We start from the raw sequence: 24,812 nt of genomic DNA, 5'->3' as shown, positions 1-24,812 counted from the left end.
CATTCCTGACAAGAAGAGGAGAAAAAAAAAAAACCTTCTTCACTTTGGGACTCATGGTTTTCTTGTCTGTGGAGATTTAATTTACAGACACAGTTGAAGCTTAAGCCAAACAGGAGTTATAGCCAGATGAGTGTCGACGCTTCTATTTTGGTGACCCACACTGGGATCCGCCTTGCACAAGTGCAACCCACTTCAGTGGCAGGGAGTGAACGTTTGAACCGTACAGCTCCTGGGTTAAATCTGCTGTTGACCATAATGTCTACTGTCGATGCAGTAAAGGAAAACAAAGCTCCATTATAAGTACATGCAACACATGACAATTACTGGCCAGAGTGGTGAGAGGAACCTGTATTTTTTAAGCCTTTTTCTGGACTTCCTGATGATGATGATGATGAGTGTTTTCATCGGCTTCATCCCTCACTGCAGGGCCATGTTTACTCTCTGGGCTCTACGCTCTCTGCCGCACTTAACTTTGTCATTGAGCCGGAGCTGGAGGTGGAGCTGGGAGAGGAAATCCAGAAGCTGTTGGACCAGATGCAGGAGCAGAAGCCTGAGGACCGGCCGCTGCTGCAGGTACAAAACCCCCAATGACTCTTCTTTACTGTTAGATTTATCCAAACCGCTGTGGGACAAGTGAGGAATAATTAGAGATTCCACCCGAGCAACTCCGTTGTTGCGATTTCCAAAGTAAAAGTGAAAAGTCTGAAGCTGCTGTGACTGAAGGAGATGATCGTGTGCTCATAAAACATCTTACAGTCACAAGTCCAATCACATTGGTCCATTAAGTGGCGTGATTAAGTTCCTAACATTTATGACAAACATTAATTAAAGTCCTGTTTCTGTTATGATTCATTGGCAGAGCATTTCCTGTAGGTAGTCTGCTCAAGAGCAGCATCAAGTGGAAATTGTGTGTCAGTGCAAATCACATTCAGCCAGTCATAAGTGTGTCACAATTTAAGCCTCATCAACAGGACAAAACAAAAGTTGTGTATGTAAATAATAAAGTTGTGAGTTAACCATGTTGAAGGATTTTCTGGAGTGTAACTTCAAAAGTAGGTTTCACAAAGTCTTCAATCAATGATCATCGGGGCGAATTGGACAGCTGAACGGTGACGTCATGCACTGAATGACTGCTGCTCTACCATCTCCTGTATCATTTAGCATTTAGCATCTGTTTCAGCTGTCTTTGTTGCATGTTATCCAACTTTATTTTTTTGCTCTCTCCTACAGGACATCGTGTCTCTGTCTGAAGCACGGCTGTCTCATACCTCCTCTGCAGCTGTGTGCCGGAAGCTGTCTTCTGTTGGGCGACGAGTGCTTTCCATTGAGTCAGTCTCAACATTTCAAGGTCAGATTTATCATATCCATTTAGACATGCCGTTCGTTTGTGTCTGCCGGTACTAACTGCGGCCTTCATACGCCCACAGAGGGACAAGAAGGGTCCTGGGAGGCAAGATGGCAGCATCCGAAGCCCAGATGTCTGCTCAGAAGACTGAGCTCAGATGATAATACCAAAGACCTGTGCAGTGATGGCTCTGGGAAGGCAAACAGTCTTTCCAGGCTGCAGGTATGTGACAGACCTGAGCTGCTGCTGTGGAGGAAGGAATGACTGAGGATCTCTGATGCTGTTAGCTTGGCCCCAACTTCAATCCTAAAACATCATAACAGCATACACATGGATATTTTAGTATTAAGAATTAAACCAACTTCATAGAAACAAGGAAAAGTATTTTAAGTAAAAGATAATAAATGTACAACTAGCCTGAAGTTTTTACCACCAAGTTTTTCAAATTTGTGCTTCAGTTTTGTCATCATCTGAAATATAATCTGTTTTATAGATGTGTTATTAAAATGGTTTCTGCCTCCAGAGCAGCTGACTCAAATGAGTAAATGCTAAAGTTGTGATTTTCAGGTGTGCGGCGGCTGGGATTCCTCTCTCTGGGCTGAGGACATGGACGACAGTGAAGGAGGCGGCCTGATCTTGGCAGACGAGATGGACTGCAGGTCCCACAACAGCTCCCCAGTGAGGAGGAGAGCCCAGCAGAGACTGAACAGGGTGAGGGGCGCACTTAACCGCTCCTGCTCTGTCCCGGATTCCAACAACCCCCCCTGTCTTTCCCCTCCACCACACAGCGATATCAGTATACCGGTATCTGACCTCACTGAAATCGGGGCAGATGAACACCTGAGCTGCAAGTCAGAGTGGACTAGCAGGCTTCAAAGACTCAACCGGGGCAGGTCCTGTGACGCTTATCCCCATAGCAGCTCTGAGGACTATCTGACCTCAGCTGCGGACAAGCCACCGTCACAAGGAAGCAAAGATGCTGCAGAGACTTCATGCGGTGGAGAAACAAAAAGTCAGGAATGCTGTGAAAGTGAATCGAACGACTGCATCCAGGATTCAGCCTCTCCCTCTACTCCATCCTGGGACCTGGAACTGGACCAGGACTCTTCTGGGGTTCAGAGCTCATTGAACAACAGCCTGTACATCTCTAATAACCACATGACCAAAAGCATGCTGTGCCTGAATGAAGAATCTCAGGATGAGGTGAGCCAGTCCAGTTGCATTTCAGATTTGATCCCTTATAACTGCGGCAAATAATTGAATGACGAATCGTTATCGTGGGTTGGAACATTTAAAAGTAGAAGTAGTAGTAGAAGAAGAAGTAGTAGAAGACCGATTTAGTTCGAGTTCATTAAGCCTCAGTTGTCTGTTTTTTGTTTTCAATCCAGTGGATCTCTCTGAGGGAGTTGCTGAGTCGATGTGGACGGAGGCTGGCGGTAAATGAGCTGTGGGCTCTGTGTTACACCTGTCTGTCCTCACTGCAGACCTACATCGACTTCCCAGGTGATTCAACTGACTTCATGCCTGAAACCAGTTCTGAAGTCCCTGATCCTTCAAGAATCCCAACATATTGTTGTAGCAGCACTGACTAGTATTTATTTTAATTTGTTTTTTGTTTTTTGTTTTTTTATAATCAGCATTCATTTTTGCGGTACATTTATGAACCAGCTTCTACGGTAATAATGGGAAATCTGAAAGGAGGGGGACAAAAGAGAAGAAGTACAGAGATGCAACACAGCACAGAAAGATGCATATTATACTTCATTCATTTCATTCATATCTGTCATATCTGCTGTTTTCCATCAGCCTATTTATGCCTGGACACAGTGTACGTGGGCTGTGAGGGAGAGGTGCTTTTCTTAAAACCTAAAAACATTGGTAGGTTTACTTCTATCATGCTGCATCTCTTCATCTTTAGTTTATTCTTTACCAAATAGATTCTTGAAATGAGGCACTGTTGACATTAATGACTGACTTTCATCATTCTTTGCAGGGCCCCGAGATGAATTTTATGTTGCTCCTGAATATCAAGAACACGGCATTATGACTGAAAAGGTTTGTCTGTTTGAACTGCTTTCATTAATCGGCTTTAACTGTAAATCATCTTCTTTGGCTGAAGCTTGTTTTCTTCTCTCAGGTTTGTGTATACGGGGTGGCTGCTATTCTCTGGGCCTCGGCCAAGTTCAGTTTATCACCCAATCAAAAACTGGCAATGCCTCGCAAACTGAAGAGACTGCTCCTGGAGATGGCAAAGAGGACGCCCGTTGAGAGACCGAGCATCATTATGGCTAAGAAAGTATTATCACTTTAACATTCTCTTCAAAATAGTGCAGTGCTCCTTTGATTTGAACTCAGTGTTTTGTTTTGTTTTGTTTTTTTGCCCTTTTTTTTCCCCAGCTTTTCTTCTTGGTTTTCATTCCCAAAGCGCACAATCTCTCGGTACATGCTTCATGTGTGGCCTTCGATATTATTCGATTTTCTCCTTCAAATGCAAACACTCCTGTAATTTGCAATTCCCTCCCGCGTCGGCCTGAAATTGATCCTGTGTTATCCTATTACTTTTCTCATTCCAATATTCCAGCTGAACTGTCTGACTTAAGCAGTCCCATTAACAGTGTTTCTGTTTCAGCTGCCTGCTCTTATATATATATAGACATATAACTTGTGAATGGTTTCAATTTGCAGAAAAAGTAATTTTGCAACTTAAATCACTGGAAAAAGGGACAGATTCGTGTTGAAACATGTTTTAAGTGTAATCTTTTCATGACTGATGACTGTAGATGTGAGGTATTAAGTGAGGAAAATCAAGAGCAAACACAATCAAAGCTACAACTGGATGTCTTCACTTTTAGCACAATTATTATGTCAACATTTTTAAAATTGTCCAATAGTTTTTGAAATGACCAAATCCCTGCAAATCAATTAACATTGCCATAACATTGCCTTTAGCTGCACTGGTTTTTAGTGTTTAACATCTCCTTATTTCTGTTCATTAATTTTATAACAATCTGCGATATTTACTGTTTAGTTCATTGTTTTGTCTCTCATGGTACAGTTCTGAATTGCATTCACTTGATTGCAACTTCAAAGACTCTAGTCCAAATAGGCATATCTTTTTAGAAGAAGAAAAGCACTTTGAGTATTTCCATTTTCTGAACAAAAGACTCAGTGTAACAATAAAAGTAAATGATTATGTCTTTGTCAGTCTTTCCATGTTTGCCAAATGAGCTGTTAGTTTTAGAAGCACTTATTTGTTCAGTGAATTTTGTTTTGGCATCATTGGTCTGTGTGTGTAAATTGCCTTGCGTTATCATCACATTGTTTTTATGTGGATCCGCTCCAGTGCTGTCATGACTACTTATCACTTCAAGGAACAAACGCTGAGACTGTGTGGAACAACCTCATTGGCAGAGTTCACCCGGTAAACCTTCCTTTGTTTTCCACCACAGATACATTTACACCTTTCGTTGCTCATCTTCTCTGAAAATCTGTTGTTTCTCTGTTATTATGATTAAGATTGCTAATCTAACAAAGGCCAAAAGCAGTTTTTTCTTACTATAAGGTATCAATCCTATTATCTTTCAGCCAATCTCAAAATGCACTGATGCAGAAGATTTGAGTGCTGCAGAAAGTCATCACGGCTCCTGTGACGAGTCTGAACAGAACAGTGGTAGGACAGCTTTACTTTTATATGGATGACCCTCATGCAATACAGTATACCTTGAAATGTACAATCTATTATTCACTACCTGTCCCAGGTATTAAAAATCAGATGTCCTGCTGTCTGACTGTTAACAGCTGTTCTTAATATTTTGCACATTTTGTTTAATTTACAGACGTGCATCGCATGAGACAATATCACTGATATTGTATTTGGAATTCTTGTAATGTATGTAGGCTTTGTGCCGATGGCCACTGAGAGCCGACTGGCTCCTGTGCCTGGCCCTGTTCCCCACAGCTATCCAGTCAGCAAAGAACTCCAACTCCCAGAAGCCTTCACTTCCACTGCCACACACTTCACCCCCATCGTCCTGACCAACGAGGGGGAGTCAGAGGAGGAGGGTCAAAACCTTGGAGTTGCCATTGAAGGGTGAGAAGATTTTCCAGAAAACACTCTTTATTGTCATTTTACTTTCTTTTTTATTTTTAAGAAACTAGTTTCAAAATAAAAGTCATGAAAAAAAACAGGGAAATGTGAAACAGCAGCCTGGCTTTTTAAGGAAGTAAAAAAAAAAAAAAAAAAAAATCCGCCTTTAAAGCTCACTAATGACACACATTTCATCATTTTCAGATTCTGCTTGTATCCTAACCACTAGACACATGCAGAAATTGCATGAAACTGTTGGCTGCACAGCTCTTCCACATCATTATACATAATCACATAACCGCTTAACAAAAAAAATGTTTGTGAACTTTGTTTATTCTACTTGTTACAAGGTAAACAAATAAAACATCATTTGTCACTTACTGAGCTTTAATTAAGAATTTAGTTTCCTTTGCACGCACCCTGTTTTGTTTTTGTTTTTTGCTTTTTTTGTTAGGTTATTTTGTTATGCCAAGGTAAACTTAATTAGTTTCCATAAATGTGGAACAGGTTCTTTCAGAAAAAAACAGGAGGAACCAGTTCACCTAATGTCTTCAGAAAAAGCTGCTCTGTTTCACAAAGTCAAGGAGAAAATGTTTATTCAGGATTATTTGTTTTGCAGGACAGTGGATGGATTCATAAGAAGTAGTGATCAGATTGAAGAGAGGGTTGATTTCACTTCACACCCAAATCCTGAACAAACTGGCCCTGATCTTCGCACAGAGGAGTCATCTGTCAATCAGGCAGTCGTACCTAAAACTCCTCCAACGTCCAACGACAAGCTCCTGGTCAGCTCGGCCGTGTCCCAGCCGGATGTTTCTTGTCTGGAAGTGTCTCTTCCTCTAACGTTATCCGCTAATCTTAACGGCTGTGGCGTCTTTAACAATTACCTTTTCTGCCAGGATCCCACGACAGGGCGTCTGTCTTTAGTGCCCGTGCAGGTCAGGGCTCCCGAGTCCTTCCTTGGGTTGGATATAAATCTCTCGCTGGTCCCAAAGCCTTTGCGAGGACTAATCACAGTTCCAGAGAAAAGTGACAGTCCCTTTATTAACCGTCTGAATGTGCCTGTGAGCGCCGACGCTCAGGAATATGTCTCACAATCATCTTTCAACGGTAGCGCCATCAGCAGCGCCCTGGAGCCCAGTGTGCCCGGACAAGGCGAGAACCGGTCTCTGTCAGAGTCCAGCACGCCCAAAGTCCACCCTGCTTTACAGGAAGTGATTGATCTGCTCAAAGGAGAGTTTTCACTTCAGGGATATCTGGATAATGGAAAGGAAGACATTGCCATGGGTATGTATCTCTGCATTTTATTTTTGCTTGAATTTCGGCGATTCAATGAGTCGTAGCTGCAGATTTCTCTCACTGGGTCAAAGAGATTTAAGGACAGTATTCCCACAGTTATATCTGTGTTCATCTTAACAGGCCTCGACAGGAGAATAATATTCTGCATATCTGGCTTTGGGCCTTTTACGTGATTTATGTCTAAATAGCCTTGACACACATACACAGTAGAGTTTACAGGTTATTCAGCCCCACCAACATACAATTCTCCTCTCTGAGAGCAGCCTGGGCTGCCGGGATGCCTCCAGGTGGAGAGAGGAAGATAAAGCTCCGTCTTGTCTCACTGTCTCCATTGACGTCAAAATATTCTAGTGGATGGCAGGAGTAAACTAGACCTCTGCAGTAGCACAGAAAACAAACGCCCTTATGTCTATGCGGGTTCTGGGGGTAGCACATTATTCCTTTAATGCCTCTTAACACCTTCAGCGCTCAGACGTTTTCGTTTGAAAGCCAACTCTTTGTCTGTTCCGAGGGGAGTACATCTTCTCTCTCAAGGACCTCCAGTTCCAGACATTCGCCAGTGTGGTGAAGGAGAAGTTCAGTGATCTGTACTGGGAAGAAGATTTACTGGCTGTTCTTCACTGCCTGGTCAACTACGGCTCAGACACGCTGTGAGTCGGACTTATGAACACACGTGACCGTGAATAGTTGGAACACAAATAAACACCAAGTCAGAACAGATTGTTGGTAGACAGCAGAGTGAAATGTCTGATAGAAAATCATTTCATGGATATCTAAGTTATTAAATGTAGGAATGAATGCATCAAGAATTTATGCTGCTCACTATTAAGAAATGGTCACGTTAGGGTCATGTGACTGAGAATGGCTTCAAGGTTTTTAACCTACTAATAAAAGCAGTCGCCTCGACTGAGGTCGCACAACAGTTGTGTAATGTCGAGGCAGGAAGATCGAGCTGTCTTCAGGTTGTTGCACCCGTAAAACTGTTGGTGCTTCTTTGTCAGACGCCACAGATGTCAGGTCTATGTGTGTTTACTCTGAAAGATGTTACAGCAGGAAGTGATTCCTTCAATACTAATCAAGGCCAGAGCAGATAAATACTTCTCAATTGATCTGCGTCTGAATGCTGATAAAAGCCAGGTATCAGAAGGTTGTTTTATTTTATTTTTTATTTTTTTTACAGCGCAAAAGAAGCTTTAGGCACCAAATTATCTTGAATCAAGTAAATTTTTTCACAGGTTTAGAAAAAAGCTCCATCCCTCATCCCCTCCTCAGCTCCACCAACTTGCTCAAATAATTTTTATTTTTACTTTTTTCCTTCCTAATTTAAAAAAAAAAAAAAAAAAAATGGAGTGACCTCCAAATATCAAATGGAAGTCTTCAAAATGGCAGCTCACAAATCGGTTCGAGTGAGTGGTTATTCCATGAATATTCCATGAACCAAATTGGCACAATGAGCTGTCTTTATAAATTAAAGGCCTTATAGGAGGAGTTACATTAACTGCGTGTGAACATGTGTGTTACCCAGATTTTAACTCATTTTCATGACTTCTGCAGAACAAACACGTGGCGTAATCTCGGCCTCACTACACGTTCAGATGAGCATTAATGCAGTGTGTACTTCATAAATAAATGTAAATGGTCCCTATGGTAACAGCTGTGCAGCATGTGTGTTAGTGATGAAGAGAATACCTGGCAACAATGGAGGTGCATGTAAAGCCTCATCTGCTTTGTTACTAATATGCTGACAAGTCCTGGGGGGGCTTGTATGAATTAATACACTAATGAAGGCAGTGAATTCCACGCTTTGCACTTCTGCCTTCGTTAATATGTAGTTTAGTTGTGATCAGACGGTCGTGGCTGTTGGTTTTTCCCCCTCGTAGTATCATCAGGGCATCGTGTGGGAGAGTCATGGAGGTCGGTAGCCTCTCTATTGAGACGAGGTCCTTTTCTACCTCAGACTGGATGTCATTTGTTTTGTTCTTTGCCAGTTTTGCCCAGTGAATGCATGTCATTTTGGTAATTCTTTTATCAACTGCTAATTGACACTACCTTTGAAATCTGTTTGTGTTCCCTCTCTCCCCCGCCTGACAGTGGCTCTGATGAGCAGGCTGTGAAAAGGACACCTCCCACCCCCCCCTCGACAGCAACTGTCTGGAGAGGGAAGGGAGAAGTTTGCCTACATGGACATCTTGATCTGAATGGAAACATTCACAATTCCAGTCCTGCTGCTGTGGATTCCTGGAAAGAACCGGAGGCCCAGCCCTGTCGAAAGAACCTGACTTCACCTGAGGATTTGGAATTGAGATCAGCGCAGTCAGTCAGTAAAGGTAGGGGAGGTAATCTGTTGAATTCTGTGGCTGTTTAGACAAAGATCTTGCTCATGGGAATGGGAGCTCATTAGCTGATTAGATTTTGGATCCATTTCCAAATTTATTAAATACACAAGTTTGTTCCAGTCAGAATTCAACAGCTATCAAAACGCCAATTTGCTTATTTCAGCAAAAGCAAGATAGAACAGACAGTCACAATATCTAGATTCAGATGTAAGCTGTCCAGAAACAGAAATATTGTACTTTTCCAGCATTAAATAAGTGTTGAAGTATTGAAGTGCAGTGTAACATAAATCCTCGAGCAAAGTTCAGATACTTTAAATTCAGAGCAAACTAAATGCGCATCGATATTTCTAGTATTGCCACTGAGCAGAATGAAAACACCAAGAAAGTGTCTCCTCCTTCAGGAAACTACTGAAATTGATCCATTAAAGGGTTTTTGGAGAATTTGCATTTAAGAAATAGATTCAATACGGTTTCTTAAAAAAAAAAAAAAAAAACACTGCTGTGCGAAGCCCGACCCCTCTCTGATGTTTTGATATATTTCTCTTCATTTGGCTGCTGACTGAAGTCATGAGAGCTGTGAGTGGCTGTTGGATGCTGCTCTTAAGACTGCAGCACATTGAGAGGAGTCCAAGGCTGAGGGCGAGCGAACGCTGGAGATTTATGCTTAATCCTGGCCAATGAAACTTACACACACACACACACACACACACACAGACGTCCTTCCATCTGCAGTGGATGTGTTATGAAAATATGCTTGACATGGGCTCTTGATTACAAACAACTTTGATACTGGAGATTAAAAAATAAATAAAATAAAATAGAGATGGAACAAGTTGAGCTTGAACTGCCTGAGAGTTCATCTGTTAACAGTGGCTGCTTTGTGTAGCCATGACAGGGTGAGCAAAAAATACCCCCAGCACCAGCCTTGATCTCTCTCTCTCTCTCTGTTTTCTTCACAAATCCAGTTTGCTTTTTTATTGGGCTTTTTTTTTTTTTTCTTTAGTTTTGCTCTCCATGTGATTCAGTTGCTCTCTCCTTCTCTCCCCCCGCCTTCCTTTCCCTGTTTACTGGTCGAGGTGTGAGCTTGGACTGTTCAGACGCAGGGGTCATGGAGGGAGGAGGTCATTCGGTGGGGGGCAGCGATGAAAGCCCCTCTGAAGCCGAGAGAGTGGAAGGTTCGCCGGCAGCCCATAACGAGCAGATGAGCCCCGACTGCTCGGAGGACATGGAGGACAGCGACTCGGTGGCGTCTGAGCAGCTCGTCTCGCCCGGATCCAGAGCGGAGGGGTCAGGCCTCAGCCTCAGCCCGGTGTGGGCTTCGGCCTTTTATGGAGAAGATTGTTTTAGTGCAGAGGTGATAGAGTACGCTGTGAATCTGGGGCAGCACACAGGATCACCGTGTCTGGATGTGAAAATGCAGGTAGGTGAACCTGTGAAGGCCAAGCGGCTGACTCATATCTGACCTTAACGCTCTGTCTTTGAACGCACCGCACACTGCAGGAAGCAGATTTATGAACCTGATTCTACCTCACTAACAGAATCAAATGTTGTCATGAAGCTTCTCTTATACAGCTCATAGGCTGGTATACAGCCGATACTGAATTGTGTGCTGATGGTTTTTAAACTGAAAGGCAACAGGTTTTCATGTTTTAAAAATTAGATTCTGGATCCTTTCTACTTCTTTTCATTAATTATGTTACAGCCAAGTGTGAGTTTTGTGAGGTTTAGCTTCTTAGTTTCAGTCAGTCCTTCCCTTGGTCGAGATTTAAGAACAAGAACAAGAATTATGTCTAACTGCAATGAAGTGGGGCACGGTCAGGCTTTGGGGTAAATAGAACAACATGTTGGGGACTTCAAGATAATTGGCATATTATTCTCTCCAAACTGGATCTGAATTTTAATACGTTGAACTTGGCCCTTGGCAGAGGAAGTTATTATAATTTGAAAAAGAATATTAATGAATCGTCTTTGTGTTTGCACACTTTGATGGCTCCACTGTTTCTTCAGAGAGTTCGTGCAGCAGCTAATCACACACCTTAAGAGCCGAGCTGCAGCGACTTCTCACTCATTTCACTTCAAAAGCGTTGTTTTGTTCTGTTGCCACAGTGAAGAGGGAGGAGAAATAAAAGACTCTGCTGCGTACACACTGGAAACACCTTCAGGCTCCTATCAGTGAAAGGCATGTGCTCTTATTTTAGGGCATTTGGTTGATTTCGTGTGATTTTTCTCTTTGAACAGGAACTGCAACAGCAGCTGATAATTGAAACAAGGAATCTAAAGAAAACTAGAAATTTCTACCAGAAGCTGATTCAACAAGAGAGAAAAAATAAAGGTTGGCTGCCCGTTTCTCATAACGCTGCTGCTGTATAAAACAGGACACCTCTGACCTGTGAAACTGTGTGTACTGTATTCCCGAAAGGTTCTGAGAGCAAACTGATGCTTTCTAAGCTCAAGTCGCAGCTCGAGGAGCTCAGATCCAAAGTGGTCTTCTTGGATTGTGTGAAGAAATACCTGGAGGTACCGACACAGCACTGCAATTCCCAACACTGTTCTTTCGCATCCATTTCCTTGACATTCTGGCTCTTCCGAGCTTTGGTTTGATTTCACATGTTTCTTCAGATTCTGTGTGTGGATCAGTGGGGGTTGGAGGTCTCATTATTACCCTCTTTGGCTGTGTCTGGACCTGGCTCGCTGAAGCTCCAATCCTCCGAGGACCCCTCCGTTCTGCACTTTTGCACCAGTAAGGGGAAGACCACTCTGCAGACTGGGTCTCCCCTGGGCCTCATGGCTTACCTCTACAAAAGGTATTATTGATCAGGGTTCAGATTTGAAAGGCACAAGCCTTTGCTCTCTTTTAGTCCAGTCATGAGGTTTTAGGACTTGTGACGAAGTTTCAAAGTGTTCGGCAGCCCTTGTGACCTGAGTCGTGTGCTCAAATGTTTCCCCTCCCTGCTGCTGTTGATGTGTCCACTGAACTGATCCCACGAGGACTCGGATTACTGACGACGGTCCAAGTGAGGAATTGCCTTCACCTTTTAGTCCATTTTTATATGAAGACTGTGACCGGCCAGCACTGATGAAAGCTGCGGTCCATTGGTGGGAAAGAAATAGAATTCTAAAAAATTATAATACTATAATATAAATAGGTGAAATAAACGAATTGAAGATGATATGAAATGAATATTTGTTGCTGTGAGTGTGCTGGCATATGGACATCAACAGTCAGCTTTTCAGAGCCGCAGTTTATGATATAAATCCGTTATGTGGCAATATTGAATCTCTCTGTGCTTTCTGACTCCCAAACCTGTAGCTGTCAGATTTATTTCTACAGTAGCTGTGAATCTTTAGAGATGAGTCTTTTTTTTTTTTGCGTGCGTGTGTTATTTCCTAAAACAGCTGAGCCCAGTAGTTTTTGTCAAAGTGCTGTAAACGGGCCGTTTTTTTTTATAAAAAGTGTTATTTTCACCTTTGGGTTTTTGCACATTTGTCCCAGTGAGTGTTTACAGCAGCAAGATGATGTTTGACATTTATGGTCATTCGGAAAGTGTTTTTAATCATTTTTTGGTACAACACGAGTGAGAAGGATCAGGTCGCTGTTGCCTTTAGCCCTTTCATGAGATTTGCTGACTGTAAAAGCGAGCATTAGTTTTTCTCTCGCTCTCCTGCTCGCCCACTGTTCCCATTAGTCATGTTGTTGCATAGATATCGTCAGTAACATTAGAAATGGCCATCCCTGCTTCTAATCTGATCTCTAAACAAAAAGGTAATATCACTGCTGCTTTCAAGTCTGACTTTACAGCCTTCGCTTTGTATCTGTTGCTTTAAGAGCATTAACATTCAACAATACTTTTTCCACATTTAGTTTCAGTGGCCTTGAGCTGAACCTGTTTTTCTCCTCTGAATGCCCCGATAAGACTTGTCTTCAGTTTTTGCCCTCATTTGGGCATCAGCATCTAAATAAATATGGTAAAATATCAGCATCTCACAACCAGATATAGTAAGAACTGAACACACTTCTTTTCCCTCTCACTATTTCAGGCTGAGTTTGAATTATTGGCTGAAGCACCTCTGTTAGGCCACGTCCGTCTTTGAACTCTGCCTTCATTTTGATCTCAACCACTCACCTGTAAATGTTCATGGCTGCATCTGACAGCTTGTGATTCTACCGTGCTGAAAAACTCAGACAGACGTCCTCCAAAGCACCTCTGTGGTAGTTCCTCTCACGCATCTTAGTGATTTATGGACTTTTTTTTGTCCCAGTTTTTGTCTCTCATGCGATCTACAAGCTACCATCCCTTCCTGGGGGTGTGTGTGTGTGTGTATATATAGCTTGTGCCTGAATCAGGACACTCAGCTCCTCAGCAGTAAAGTAAATAAGTAGATTTTATTTTCAGATATGTCTCCTAATAAAGTCATATAGGCGATTTTCATGAATTCCCATTTGTCTGCCGACTCACATGACACACACCACCATGATGTGATCTGAAAAGAGGCATTTTAAGTGAGTTACCTCGGAATGAACTGTTCTGACCTAAACTGGGAGGAAACCTTAATGGTCCTCCAAAACAGAAGTAGGTTAACCAGCATGAGCGACTGGCTTATAAAAAGTAGCCCCGTAGACTGTGATTAAAGATGGACGAAGCTTCAGTGACGTCACCCTCCGGTTTCTGGAGAGCCGACAGCTCGCCAGTGCTGGATTCCATCCACACTCTTGGTTCATCACAGAATTAGAAAAAGTTTATACTTTAGCTGTTCCTGCAAAGTTTTCATGAAGACCAGGCTCCAAATTCATACAGTTCTGCTGTGAAGTGGGACATTTTAAAATGGAAATCTGAGTGAATTAAGTCGTTGTCCACTTTTGGAACGCTTCATCTTGCTTTGTCTCCACATGTTGTCACAGTCATTAATTAACTGTAGTTGGTTTTTCACTGAGAAGTAAATTAAATTAAATCAATGTATTTATTTTTTATTATTATTATTGTTGCAGAAATGCTGCCATGGAGGGTTACATCCAGCAGTTCCTCTACACCTATCGTTTCTTCTGCACTCCTGAACAGTTACTGCAGTTCATAATGGACAAATTCATCAGCGCTGCGAGGTACAGTGAGTCAGGAGAATGCTTTTCAGGACACAGTCTCAAAGAACGACGTCCGTTCATTGCATGAGATTTATATACATAAATGAATATGTCTGTTTTCTATTCCAGAGAAGGTCCAGATATGTCAGGAGACAGTGAGAAGATCTTCCATCGTAGTTTGGACGTGCTCCAGCTCTGGATAACAGACTGTAAACAGGTGGATTTCCCACCAAAGTCCAGCTTTGTGGATAATTTGGAAAACTTCCTTAATACTGAGGTGAGTAAATTTACATGCATACAACCTAAGAGTGTAGGATTAATCATATCGCCTTTCAGGATGTACGAACCAAAATTTGTGATAAAATTGCACCAATTCTAACTCTGTCAGCTCCCTCTGAAAAAATTGGATCATTTCTGTCAATCAGACCTACAAAAAGTTGTACACGCATTAATTTATTTTCTTTTTTCTTTTTTTCTTCATTTATTTCCAAACGCTGCTGCTCGTATTACTGCAGGTTCTTTCACAGGTGCAATCACATGACTGACTTCGTACTGTGGTACCATTTGTTCATGACATGTTATTGATCTGTTTATTAAGGACACTTCGTCTATTTTCTGTCTTTGATTTGCAGGTAATTCCTGTCGACAGTCGGGGGGAGGTCCTTCTCGCTGCACTCCGCAGTTCTCCAACCACAACATGGTGTCACAGACAGGAAAGCTTAATAAGCATTGACGACAAAGATGACTCTTTGAGCTTGCATTCATCTACTGAGGATCTTTGCAGAAAGGTCAGCGGAAGAAAATAATAAGTTGTGGTTTTGTTTCCTGTTGATCGGTTCAAGTGACTCTGGACTGACATCTGTGTCGTAGAGATAACTTTTTTAAAACGCCTGCTTTGTTTTCAATCAAATACCTTCATGAAATTCAGAATGAAATATTATAAGCATTCTTAGCTGTACGTTAAATGAAAGTCTTTTCTGAAATGTGCAGTGGAGGGCCGCACAAATGGCGCCCTCAGCACCCATGCCTAAAGAGAGGGCCTTCTCCATCGCCTCAGCTTTGCCAATGCCTTGCTATCCCTCCCTGATGGACGACCTCTCCAACATCTTCCTGCACGGCGAGGAGCACGTCCCGTTCAGCAAGCACGAATACAGCGCTCAGCACGTAGCCCAGCAGCTCACCCTCCTGCAGCAGGTAACACACCATGCAGAGGGCTTGTTGTTGTGTCTTCAAACCACTAGAGGGAGACATGACTTTGTGAAAGCAGTGTGAAGGGTCGAGCTCATCATGCTTACGATTTACTTTTTGTAATGCAGGAAATGTTCCAAGGATGTCACCCAGTTCATTTCCTCAACTCCAGAGTGCAAGGAGTCAATGATAAAGTCGCCCTCCCAAACAAGTGAGTGTGGCGTATCTCTTTAAACGGTGTCCTGCCTTCAATCATATCCGTCCCTGGTCACATCGGATCATAAATGGAAAGATTTCAGTTCTAGACTGAGGATGCATCCAAGAGCTGATCACTGTCTACATCTGGAGCTGCTTTGTGCCAGTAATTGGAAAGAAAACACACACACATATTGACCACAAACGACAGACCAACTAAAAACTACAACACATTTGTGCTTATTTGCATATAAAGGGAGAAGTGAGATCCGACCACTTGAAATTCAGACTCGTTGCGATGCCAGGTGTGAGCTGATGTACTTATAGCAGCACACTTCAGATCAGATTACCTGAGAGGCCTGTAACTGCAGGTCTGAGGAGGTCTGAACAGGTCTGAGGAGGTCTGAGGAGGTCTGAACAGGTCTGAGCAGGTCTGAGGAGGTCTGAACAGAACTGAGGAAGTCTGAACAGGTCTGAGGAGGTCTGAACAGAACTGAGGGAGTCTGAACAGGTCTGAGGAGGTCTGAGGAGGTCTGAACAGGTCTGAGGGAGTCAGAGCGGGTCTGAGGAGGTCTGAACAGATCTGAGGGAGTCTGAACAGGTCTGAGGAGGTCTGAGAGTCTGAACAGGTCTGAGGAGGTCTGAACAGGTCTGAGCAGGTCTGAGGGAGTCAGAGCAGGTCTGAGGAGGTCTGAACAGAACTGAGGAAGTCTGAACAGGTCTGAGGAGGTCTGAACAGAACTGAGGGAGTCTGAACAGGTCTGAACAGGTCTGTTCAGGTCTGAACAGGTCTGAGGAGGTCTGAACAGAACTGAGGGAGTCTGAACAGGTCTGAGGAGGTCTGTTCAGGTCTGAACAGGTCTGAACAGGCCTGAACAAGTCTGAGGGAGTCTGAGCAGGTCTGAGGAGGTGTGAACAGGCCTGTAGGGTCCTGAGCTCTTGCAGTTTGGACTGCAGCACCATTATTGTGCCTCGTTCAATATGAACACATGGACAGTTCAACATCCGCAGGTATGAAAACGAGAAAAGAATTACAGAAAGCAGTTTCTGTATACTTTAAGGTAACTTGTCAGTCAATTAATTTTTTTTCTGCAGAGCTGTAAATTATAGATGTCGACATCTCCCCCATCAGAGCGCCAGCAGAGGGCAGTGGCCTACTTGCACGTGAGGGGATGGAGTCGGACAACAACCTCCAGCAGCTGCTGTCCTATGCTGACAGTGTTGCTAACTGGATCTCCTCCGAGATAATCATCTGTGAATCCACCAAGGTGAGAGGAGACCGGAGGTCATGAAGGTAAAGAGGGGGCCGCACAGCCTCCCCCATGTCCTTCCTGGTTCTTTTCAGATCTCCGTTTGTGTTCCTAAAATTCTGAAAAACTTGATTTTAAAATAAATGGTCATTTTACAGGCTGTTTCTATTCAACTACTTCTTCTTACTCCAAACCATCAAACGTTCAGCTGCTTCACATTCATCCTGTCTGTCTGATGCCCACCTCGTGCTGAATGTCTTTCTCACTGTGTCTGTCAAATTAAGAGGCAAAGGAAACCCATTAAAATTAATTGCTGACAGGACGACTCACAATGAACTACATCTGCTTTAAATTTCAGCTTCTTTCATTCGCTTTTGCTCATCCTCTTTAAATGACACTTCGGCTGCTGTCATGTTTCAGTTGTCAATTCAACCACTCAGTGCCTGAAATGAAAATGTTCATCTTTGCATCTGCTCTTTGACTCCAATATTCTTTGTAGTATTTAGCCTTCTATAGTCAAACTGTGGGGGGGGGCAATCTGCAGTGGCTGTAATAAGGATGTGGAGCATTCCAGGATGCACTACTACCATTGAATATATGTTGTATTTTTCCAGTGGACTTCATTATGTAGTCTGCTTGGGTCCTAAGAAAAGCATACCAGCGTAAAGAGTCATTGAGTTTTTGCATTTTGCCTTGTGTAGCATTTCTTTCCTCATTGCAACCTCTACTTTTTTTTATTATTATTATTATTTTTTTTTTTTTTTTGCAGACACAAGTTACTTTGCTGACCAAGTATCTGTGGATTGGAAAACACTGCTATGAATCAAAGAACTTCGCCACAGCCATGCAGGTCCTCAGAGGTCTGGAGAACGTGACTGTCAAGCAATTGCCAGTGAGGCTGCATCCCATAAATTACTCTTCAAGCAGATTCGGATTTTGTGTAATAAGTCGGAAACCCTCGAGCTAAATGTTCAGTTGTGGTTGAAGCTGGTTGGAGCTGGTTGGTGTTTAATTAGTTTCCCAAATGAAAAATTAGCATTAATGCAATGAAATGTGGTGTAGAAATTGAGGAGGAATGTGCCCCCGAAAATGAGTAATTAAAAACCTCACAATTTAAAAGACAGCGGCGTTGAGACAATGCGAGACATTTCCATATTTCAGTCTGAAGGAAGGTTCAAATCATTGACTCTGGTGTTGCGCTTTAATTTTCCTCAAACGTCCTCATCTCTCGCCCACAGGCCTGGAAACATCTGTCCTCAAAGGTGGTTGAGATCCTGGAGGAGCTACGAGCAGTGCAGGTGTGTGTCTGCGTCTCCGTGGTTGTGTTTGAGCAGTCGCACACTAATGCTGTTTGTAACTGAAGCCTGGGCTGTCACATGTTGTGAAACTGGGCTGCAGGGCAAACAGATCGATAGAAAAACAGCTTCAAGCAAACCTGCCTGTGTGCTGAGCTCTGCTTCTGAAATTTATCCTCAAAAGAATGTGATGCATCAAAAAGCCGGCGCTGCTCTCTTCCTCTTCAGCTGCTATGAAAGCTCATTTTGGTTTTACAACCTCAAGAATTTATATTTGTTTAAAATCCTCGGTCAGGCAGCATTCTCAACATTATATGTCTGTCAGTAGGAAGCGATTCATCGACTTTATTTAACCGCTCTGCCCTCAGGTGTTCCTGAAGAGTGATGACCTGTGTCTGATGGGGGGGGAGCACTCGAGGAGGCAGCCAACACTACCGTCTGTGCACATCCTGGCCATGCACGTCCAGCAGCTGGAGATCGGAGCATTCACGCTTGCTACGGGAGCCATCAAGTGGAACAAGCTCAAGTGAGAGAAAATCTTTAAACTACCTGGGTTTTAAAAGTCTAATGGTATAAAGTGAGTCATTGATTTTCATTCCCCCCATAGATTACTTCCAAGGTGCATGAAAACGTATTTCCTTCACATAGAAATGTCTGATTTGGTTTTCAACAACAAAAACAATTTAATTTGTAATGAAATTGGAATCAATCAGCTCAATATATATTTAATTCATAATCACTGAAAATTACATGGTTTCTATTCAATTTATTGGAGTTTCTTCAGACATTAGATGGAATGAAAACAAGTGTGTAAAATGTTCTCTTCACAATCCGGTTATAGTTCACAGTAATAAGCTCAAATTTGAATGAGCACGTTCGTCTGTATGTGGACGATTTATCTCCGATGCTGCAGCTCTGTAGGATGTTCCCGCTCCGCAAGGGCCGAATTCCCCAAACCTCAATCCAGCCAAGCATCTGTGCAGCTGAAGGTGTTGCCTCGCAACGTCCGGTAATTGAAGGTCCTGCTGCAAACGTCTTGGTCCAGATCCCTGCACAGTGTTCATAATCTGTTATGGCAATATGCACTAAAAGCTTTTATGAGAGCAGCTCGGAGTAACGTCTTAAAACCTGTAAGAGAGGAGCTGACAGGAGCAAAACCAGCCAAGGAGGATTACCAAGTTGTATTGAACATGTGATACGTCTGACATGCCCCCCCACAGGAAAGAGTCAGTGCCATGGAGGTATAGTGCAGCACGTCTAATGAGGTCTCATTAGCATACTAATATCTTTTAATGGCAACCAACGTGTTTATGAAACTGGCAGAAAATAAGGCTTTTTATCTGCGGTGTGAAGAGCCCCCACCCCCCACCCCGCTGCACAGCCCACTCCTGAATCACTACAACCGTGACATTAGTGAAAGCTGGGATGTTGGTGAAAGTTGTATACAGCCACATATCGTGTGTCCGTCTACGACAAAGTCGGCCAAGTCGCTTCCTGTGTCCTTCTCCTTCGCTCCAATATGGCTGAGGTCACGACGAGTGGCGGTTGGACGGTAATGGCACAGCTGCTGAATTTGGGTTGTTGGTAGGGGAGCCAGTGTTGCACCAGATGGCGCCCGTGGGATGGCGTTTTATTGGAAGAGAGGTTTTGGGCCAGATGCTGAGAGAAGTCTGGGTGTAGCCAGATGCTTGGGTCAGGAGATCTATCAGGGAGCGGCGGAGACACAGCTGTTGAGCGTGGACTCCGGGTCGTCGCCGCTCGCTCCAAATCAGGTCACAGACAGAGCTGGTGATGATGCAAAGAGGAAAAACTGCCGATCAGTTTATGTGCTTTTCCTCTTTCAGCTTTTCATCCTGTCATTCCTCTCAAATTTGGCTCTAGGCAGATTGCAAAGGTTGTGAGTCAGGTCCACGCCTTCCAGGAGGCGGTCTACTCCCACAGTCCGGACCAGGAGCTGCAGGACTACCTTCGGCGTCGCATCGCCCGAGTCGCCGCCTCCGACATCCACCTCTTGGCCTCTGACAACGATCCCAACCTTCAGCATTCCAGCGAGCGACAAACACGGAGAATCCACGACACGCTGAAGAGGGTGAAGGCCAGCTTCCAGTGAGTCCCCGCCAACAGGCCTGACCTCGTATCCCTCCGCTGTCCTGGCTACATAGACTGCTGCCGTATGTTCAGTTGTTAAACGTGCCCTAACGTCAGTCAGTGAAATCCGCTTAGACTCCCATTTATAACCCAGTCACAGGTTTTGCTGCCAGACACTTGTTAGTTTTACATTTTTCCTCACAGAGACAAAAGTAACAGGTGATGTTTGTAATTTATATTATATATATTTGTTAACTTTGTGCGTGTGTGAACTGACCCTGTAATTTAGTTGTTAAGGCCTCCATTTAAACTGAATGTGGCAGGAATACATTTCCAACATGAAGACTGGAAAAGTGAGCAGCAGCCCCCCCCCCCTGAATGTACCTTAGTTTAGGAATATGCACCGCTGGAGCACAACGTGGGAGCGTGAAGGTGGAGTTAGCTACGCTGGTGTGAGTCTGTTGGCCAGTCACTTTGTTCCTCCCTGCGCTGTCAGTCGTTGAGTTTTCTAAGCAGAGAAAACATTTTTGGATACATTTTCTCATTGCAGGTCACCGTTTTCATATTCCCTTTAGACTCTGTCCTCAGTGTTTGGTTTGCAGTCCCTGCAGTGAGGAAAAGGCCACAGAGGGTGAACGCACACTCTCACACCTAATGCACACCTTAAGTCGCTCTGTAGGGAATCGAGCGATGTCGTACACACTCGTTGTGCAGCTGCCCAATGACTGCTGACTCACCTGAATGTCAGGATTTAAATTTTTAGACCTTCCACATTTTAGTTTATGTTGTTCTTACTTGGTGCATATTCCTAAATTACACTATTTCATCGCACATCCATCTGGAAAATGCGTCTCTCCCGCAGAGGAGGACAGCACAGCAACAAAAGTTTGGCTGCGGCCTCCCGGCATGTTTATCCAGCCTAAAATCTATTTGAGGTCATATTGGAGACACTAACACAGATTTGTTTTGTTTTGTTTTTTTTATTCCAATGAGGACTTGTGACTAAATTGATAAATTAATTCGTAATACTAATTCCATTTCAGCGGCACAATGTGAAATAATTGTGTTTATTATCTGTAGTTGTGAGGGGCGACGCAGGCTCACAGTCGTGGCAGCACCTCGCCATCCCAGAGAAGATGAGGGAGCATAATGAGATGTCAGTGTGCCAAATGTAACATGAGGAATGAAGCTGAGTCTGTATCTATTTTTCTATTTTCCCGCCTGCTCGCTCTCCTCCATGTTTGTCTGCCCCCAAACACAAACACACCGTGGAGATGGAATGTGGAAATTTCCTTCATTTAGCCAATAAATGAGATTTTATAAGCCGTCTCTCACCAAGGTGTGTTATTGACAGATAATATCCATGATGGAGCAGCTCCATTGCAGGTGGGAGGGGGGTCATCAATGTGAACTTATTGTGCTTTCAGGCGTTTCTTCCTTTTTACTGAAGGATGTTTTGTGTCTCCAGTATTACAGCAGCCGTTCAGTCTTTATGATCCGGTGACATTTGACCCCCCCCCCCCCTTATTGTTGAAGGCCCCACAATCAGAACTTCATGTTGTCCCAGCTTCTCCTTTTGTCTCAAATAGAGCCTCATTATCACACCGACAGTTCAGTCCAGGTGAATCTAAGAGAGCAGGTCCTCCTCCCGGGAGGGGCCGAGCTGAGGAAACGGGCTCAGTGTGAGGGGGCGTCCCGGGAGCTCCTCATTGTTATCGGCCGGGATCAGGCAGCATCTTCAAAGCTGCAGCGATAAAGAGCTCCAAAGGCCGACCCCCCCCCCAACACACACACACAGATCACGGCCTCTAAGCGATCAGTTTAGCAGGTGAGGGGCCGTCACTGTGCTGCTGTCAGTTTGTTCTTTGTGAGTCGGTGATCCGACCTGTTGTGTTACTTGAGCTCAGCTCCTCCGGGACTCTCCGGGACTCTTCCAGGCTCCTCGGGGATCCTCAGGTCTTCCTCGCAGCTTGTTTTGGCAGATTTCCATTTGAACAACTCGACAATCAGCCGTAATTGTGTTGCTGCTGTAATTCCTTTGATGTGTGTCGTCTGAAACGCCAAACTGTGGCGCCGGCGGCTCTCCGGGCTGGAGCTGTTGGACTCTCCGGGATCTGTTGTCACGTTAGACCGGATCAGGCAGGACCAGTCTCACTGTGATCATCATTTATTTAAGTTCAAGTACAGAAGAAAACTTTGTCAGAGCCCAAGACGACTTTATTTTAAAGTTAAATGGAACAATTAGCAGCAGATTAGAGGAGTATAATCGGGAATTTAACCAAATCTGAAAGGGAAATAAAACAAACAGAGCAATGGAGGGTTGGAGTAAAAGTTACTCTGAGCTGTGCTGGAGGGAGGGGGCAAAACAAAAAGATACATTTAGGCAGCTAAAGCAGAACAAAGTGGTTGGTGATCCTGACAGTACGAGCGTGTTTGCCCCCCCCCTCCTGCCGGTCCAGCTGTTTGTGGGGGGCAGTTTCAGTCAGAGGGCCAAATGTATGAGCTCAGGGGTCCCTCACAGACTCGGCGGCGCCAGCAGCCCCCCTCCTCCTTCACAGGATATGTAAAGACTTCAGTAACGAGCCATTAGGTCCTAATCATCTGGATCGATCGGGCCTTAACACGGATCTCTACATATGCAAATGGAGCTCCGCGTCAGGACTCTATAAAACCTGATCCCGGGCTGGAGCCGGTCCCACACACTCCCCCTGCCATCCGGTGGACTTACAGGACACTGCAGCCATGGTGAAGTACTTCTCAGTGAACTGGCTGGCCCAGAGCCACCACGACGCAGCGCCGACCCGGACCTGCAGACCGCACATCCCCTGCGTGGTGCCGCCGCGGCCCCCCGCCTTCGGCAGCAGCTACCTGCAGCCGAAGCCCAAACCGTCAAAGCCCGCAGAACCGGCAGAGACCAGTCCGGGATCCCCGTCCACAAGCTGCGCCTCTCCAAGTAAGTAAACCCCGAATCCGGACCGTCCGACCCGGTCTTTGCGCACCAGCAGAGCTCCTAACCAGATTTCTGCCTTCTGCAGTTTCCGAGTTCAGCGGATATTCCTCCGGGTATGAGAGCGAGGCCGCCTCCTGTGAGAGTCCGGGCCTGGAGGAGGGAAGAGACGGACCGCAGCGCCGAGTCCGGACCAAGTTCACCCCGGACCAGATCAGCAGGCTGGAGAAGATCTTCAACAAGCACAAATACCTGGACGCCTCCGAGAGGACCAGGACGGCGCAGAAGCTGAACCTCACCGAGACTCAGGCAAGACCCGCTCAAAGCAAGTCTCAGAGCAAACGGAGCCATCACCCACCCGCTCTGCTCCTAACTGGACCTCTCTCTCTCTCTCTCAGGTCCGGACGTGGTTTCAGAACAGGAGGATGAAGCTGAAGCGGGAGGTGCAGGACTTCTTCGCTCCCCAGGTGCCCTCCGTGATGTTCCAGCCTCTGCCCCCGGTTCAGTACCAGAGTCCCCGCTACCCCGCAGCCCCTCCAGGCTTTTACCCGCTCCCGGTCCCGCTCCCGGTCCCGCAGATGGTTCTGCAGCAGCCCCCCCGAGTCATCGTCCACAGTCCTCATTACTACTGACAAGCTGTCAGCCACAGACTCTACCGACCGAGACACTTAGAATCCGAAAAGAAAGTGCAATCCAGAGTTTTATTTAAAAGTTGTTTATGACGCACAGAAATGTCTATTTATCTCCAAATAAAGTTTTATCTTCTATTGTGAATCAACGGACTTTACATTTCATTGCTTCACTCACCGTTTGAGATACAGATGTTATCTTTATTGTGGGATTAGTTCAACATAAACGGATCAGTCTTTCTTTCATCTCCAGATAAAGATGGCGGCGGTCCATTTAGGCTGAACTCTTATCTCCACCCATTGTGTGGATCTGCTGATTTGATTCTCTCATAATATCGCGGAGGCCAAATCAGAGAGCGCCACATAAAGAGATCAAGATAAATGAACTCACTCTGGATGGTGCTTCATCGATTGTTGTGTTGCAGACTGAGAACTTTTAATTTGTATTATTATTACTTTTTTTTTTTTTTTAACTACAGGACCTGGTGAGCATCTTCTTTGGCTTTCTGTGTGTTTTTTTTTTTCTCAGCTGCCAACAAGCTTTGCTTTCATATTCGCTGTTTGTCTCCACCTCTGCACTTCAAACAGCAGCTAACGGGGAGATCATGGTCAACAATTAGTCCTAATTAAGCCTGTCACTGATGAGTTTACAGTTCCAGCAGGAGCCCCGGGGGCCGGCTCCAGAGAGTCTGGGCCTTTGTGTGCCCAACGAATCTGATCTGAGCCCCGGAGTTAAAACCTGAGTGTGTGATGAGCTTTGGAGAAAACAAACCTGAATCACAACAACTCCGTGATAATGAAAAGCTCAAGTGTTTTCATTCTAGATTAGTTGATTTGACCTATTGTTTGGATATTTTCAGTCAGTGGTGGCTTAGTTTTTACAATCTTACTGTAAATGGTGTTTTGTTTGTGTGTTTATATATATTTTTTAAGAAGTTTGGTTTCTTACATGACATATCATCGTGGCTTCCTGATGTATTGGCTTTTAAGGCCCTCCAATTCAGCAGACAGAGATCAAACGGGACTTTCTCACTTTCTGACTGCGGTCACACCCACCCATGCCCCCCCATGACAAA

The 24,812-nt window shown here is 44.4% G+C and overlaps 2 protein-coding genes across 2 annotated transcripts in view; both read left to right on the top strand.

Annotated features, from left to right (window-relative positions):
• The window catches only part of kndc1 (kinase non-catalytic C-lobe domain containing 1), a 28,934-nt gene extending 7,352 nt beyond the window's left edge, over positions 1-21,582 (top strand). The window contains exons 4-31 of the mRNA XM_029521765.1: positions 427-573; positions 1,231-1,348; positions 1,428-1,567; positions 1,913-2,548; positions 2,734-2,848; positions 3,152-3,223; positions 3,339-3,400; positions 3,483-3,641; positions 4,689-4,766; positions 4,931-5,015; positions 5,243-5,435; positions 6,052-6,719; positions 7,243-7,381; positions 8,823-9,058; positions 10,144-10,487; positions 11,306-11,399; positions 11,487-11,584; positions 11,687-11,871; positions 14,055-14,170; positions 14,279-14,421; positions 14,777-14,932; positions 15,135-15,338; positions 15,461-15,543; positions 16,660-16,795; positions 17,547-17,669; positions 18,016-18,075; positions 18,441-18,598; positions 19,954-21,582. Coding sequence (XP_029377625.1) covers positions 427-573; positions 1,231-1,348; positions 1,428-1,567; positions 1,913-2,548; positions 2,734-2,848; positions 3,152-3,223; positions 3,339-3,400; positions 3,483-3,641; positions 4,689-4,766; positions 4,931-5,015; positions 5,243-5,435; positions 6,052-6,719; positions 7,243-7,381; positions 8,823-9,058; positions 10,144-10,487; positions 11,306-11,399; positions 11,487-11,584; positions 11,687-11,871; positions 14,055-14,170; positions 14,279-14,421; positions 14,777-14,932; positions 15,135-15,338; positions 15,461-15,543; positions 16,660-16,795; positions 17,547-17,669; positions 18,016-18,075; positions 18,441-18,598; positions 19,954-20,182 — 4,977 coding nt within the window. The 3' untranslated portion in view covers positions 20,183-21,582. The remainder of the gene's footprint in view (positions 1-426; positions 574-1,230; positions 1,349-1,427; positions 1,568-1,912; positions 2,549-2,733; positions 2,849-3,151; positions 3,224-3,338; positions 3,401-3,482; positions 3,642-4,688; positions 4,767-4,930; positions 5,016-5,242; positions 5,436-6,051; positions 6,720-7,242; positions 7,382-8,822; positions 9,059-10,143; positions 10,488-11,305; positions 11,400-11,486; positions 11,585-11,686; positions 11,872-14,054; positions 14,171-14,278; positions 14,422-14,776; positions 14,933-15,134; positions 15,339-15,460; positions 15,544-16,659; positions 16,796-17,546; positions 17,670-18,015; positions 18,076-18,440; positions 18,599-19,953) is intronic.
• An 882-nt stretch (positions 21,583-22,464) lies between these two features.
• On the top strand, positions 22,465-23,781 carry vox (ventral homeobox). Its single transcript, XM_029521664.1, has 3 exons — positions 22,465-23,113; positions 23,196-23,416; positions 23,506-23,781. Exons 1-3 carry the CDS (start codon positions 22,903-22,905, stop codon positions 23,737-23,739), a joined length of 666 nt encoding a protein of 221 aa, XP_029377524.1. The 5' UTR covers positions 22,465-22,902; the 3' UTR covers positions 23,740-23,781.
• The last annotated feature ends 1,031 nt before the right edge of the window (positions 23,782-24,812 follow it).

This window comes from Echeneis naucrates, chromosome 15 (assembly GCF_900963305.1).
Source record: "Echeneis naucrates chromosome 15, fEcheNa1.1, whole genome shotgun sequence".
Lineage (NCBI taxonomy): Eukaryota > Metazoa > Chordata > Actinopteri > Carangiformes > Echeneidae > Echeneis > Echeneis naucrates.
This window is presented reverse-complemented; position numbering and strand designations above follow the sequence as displayed.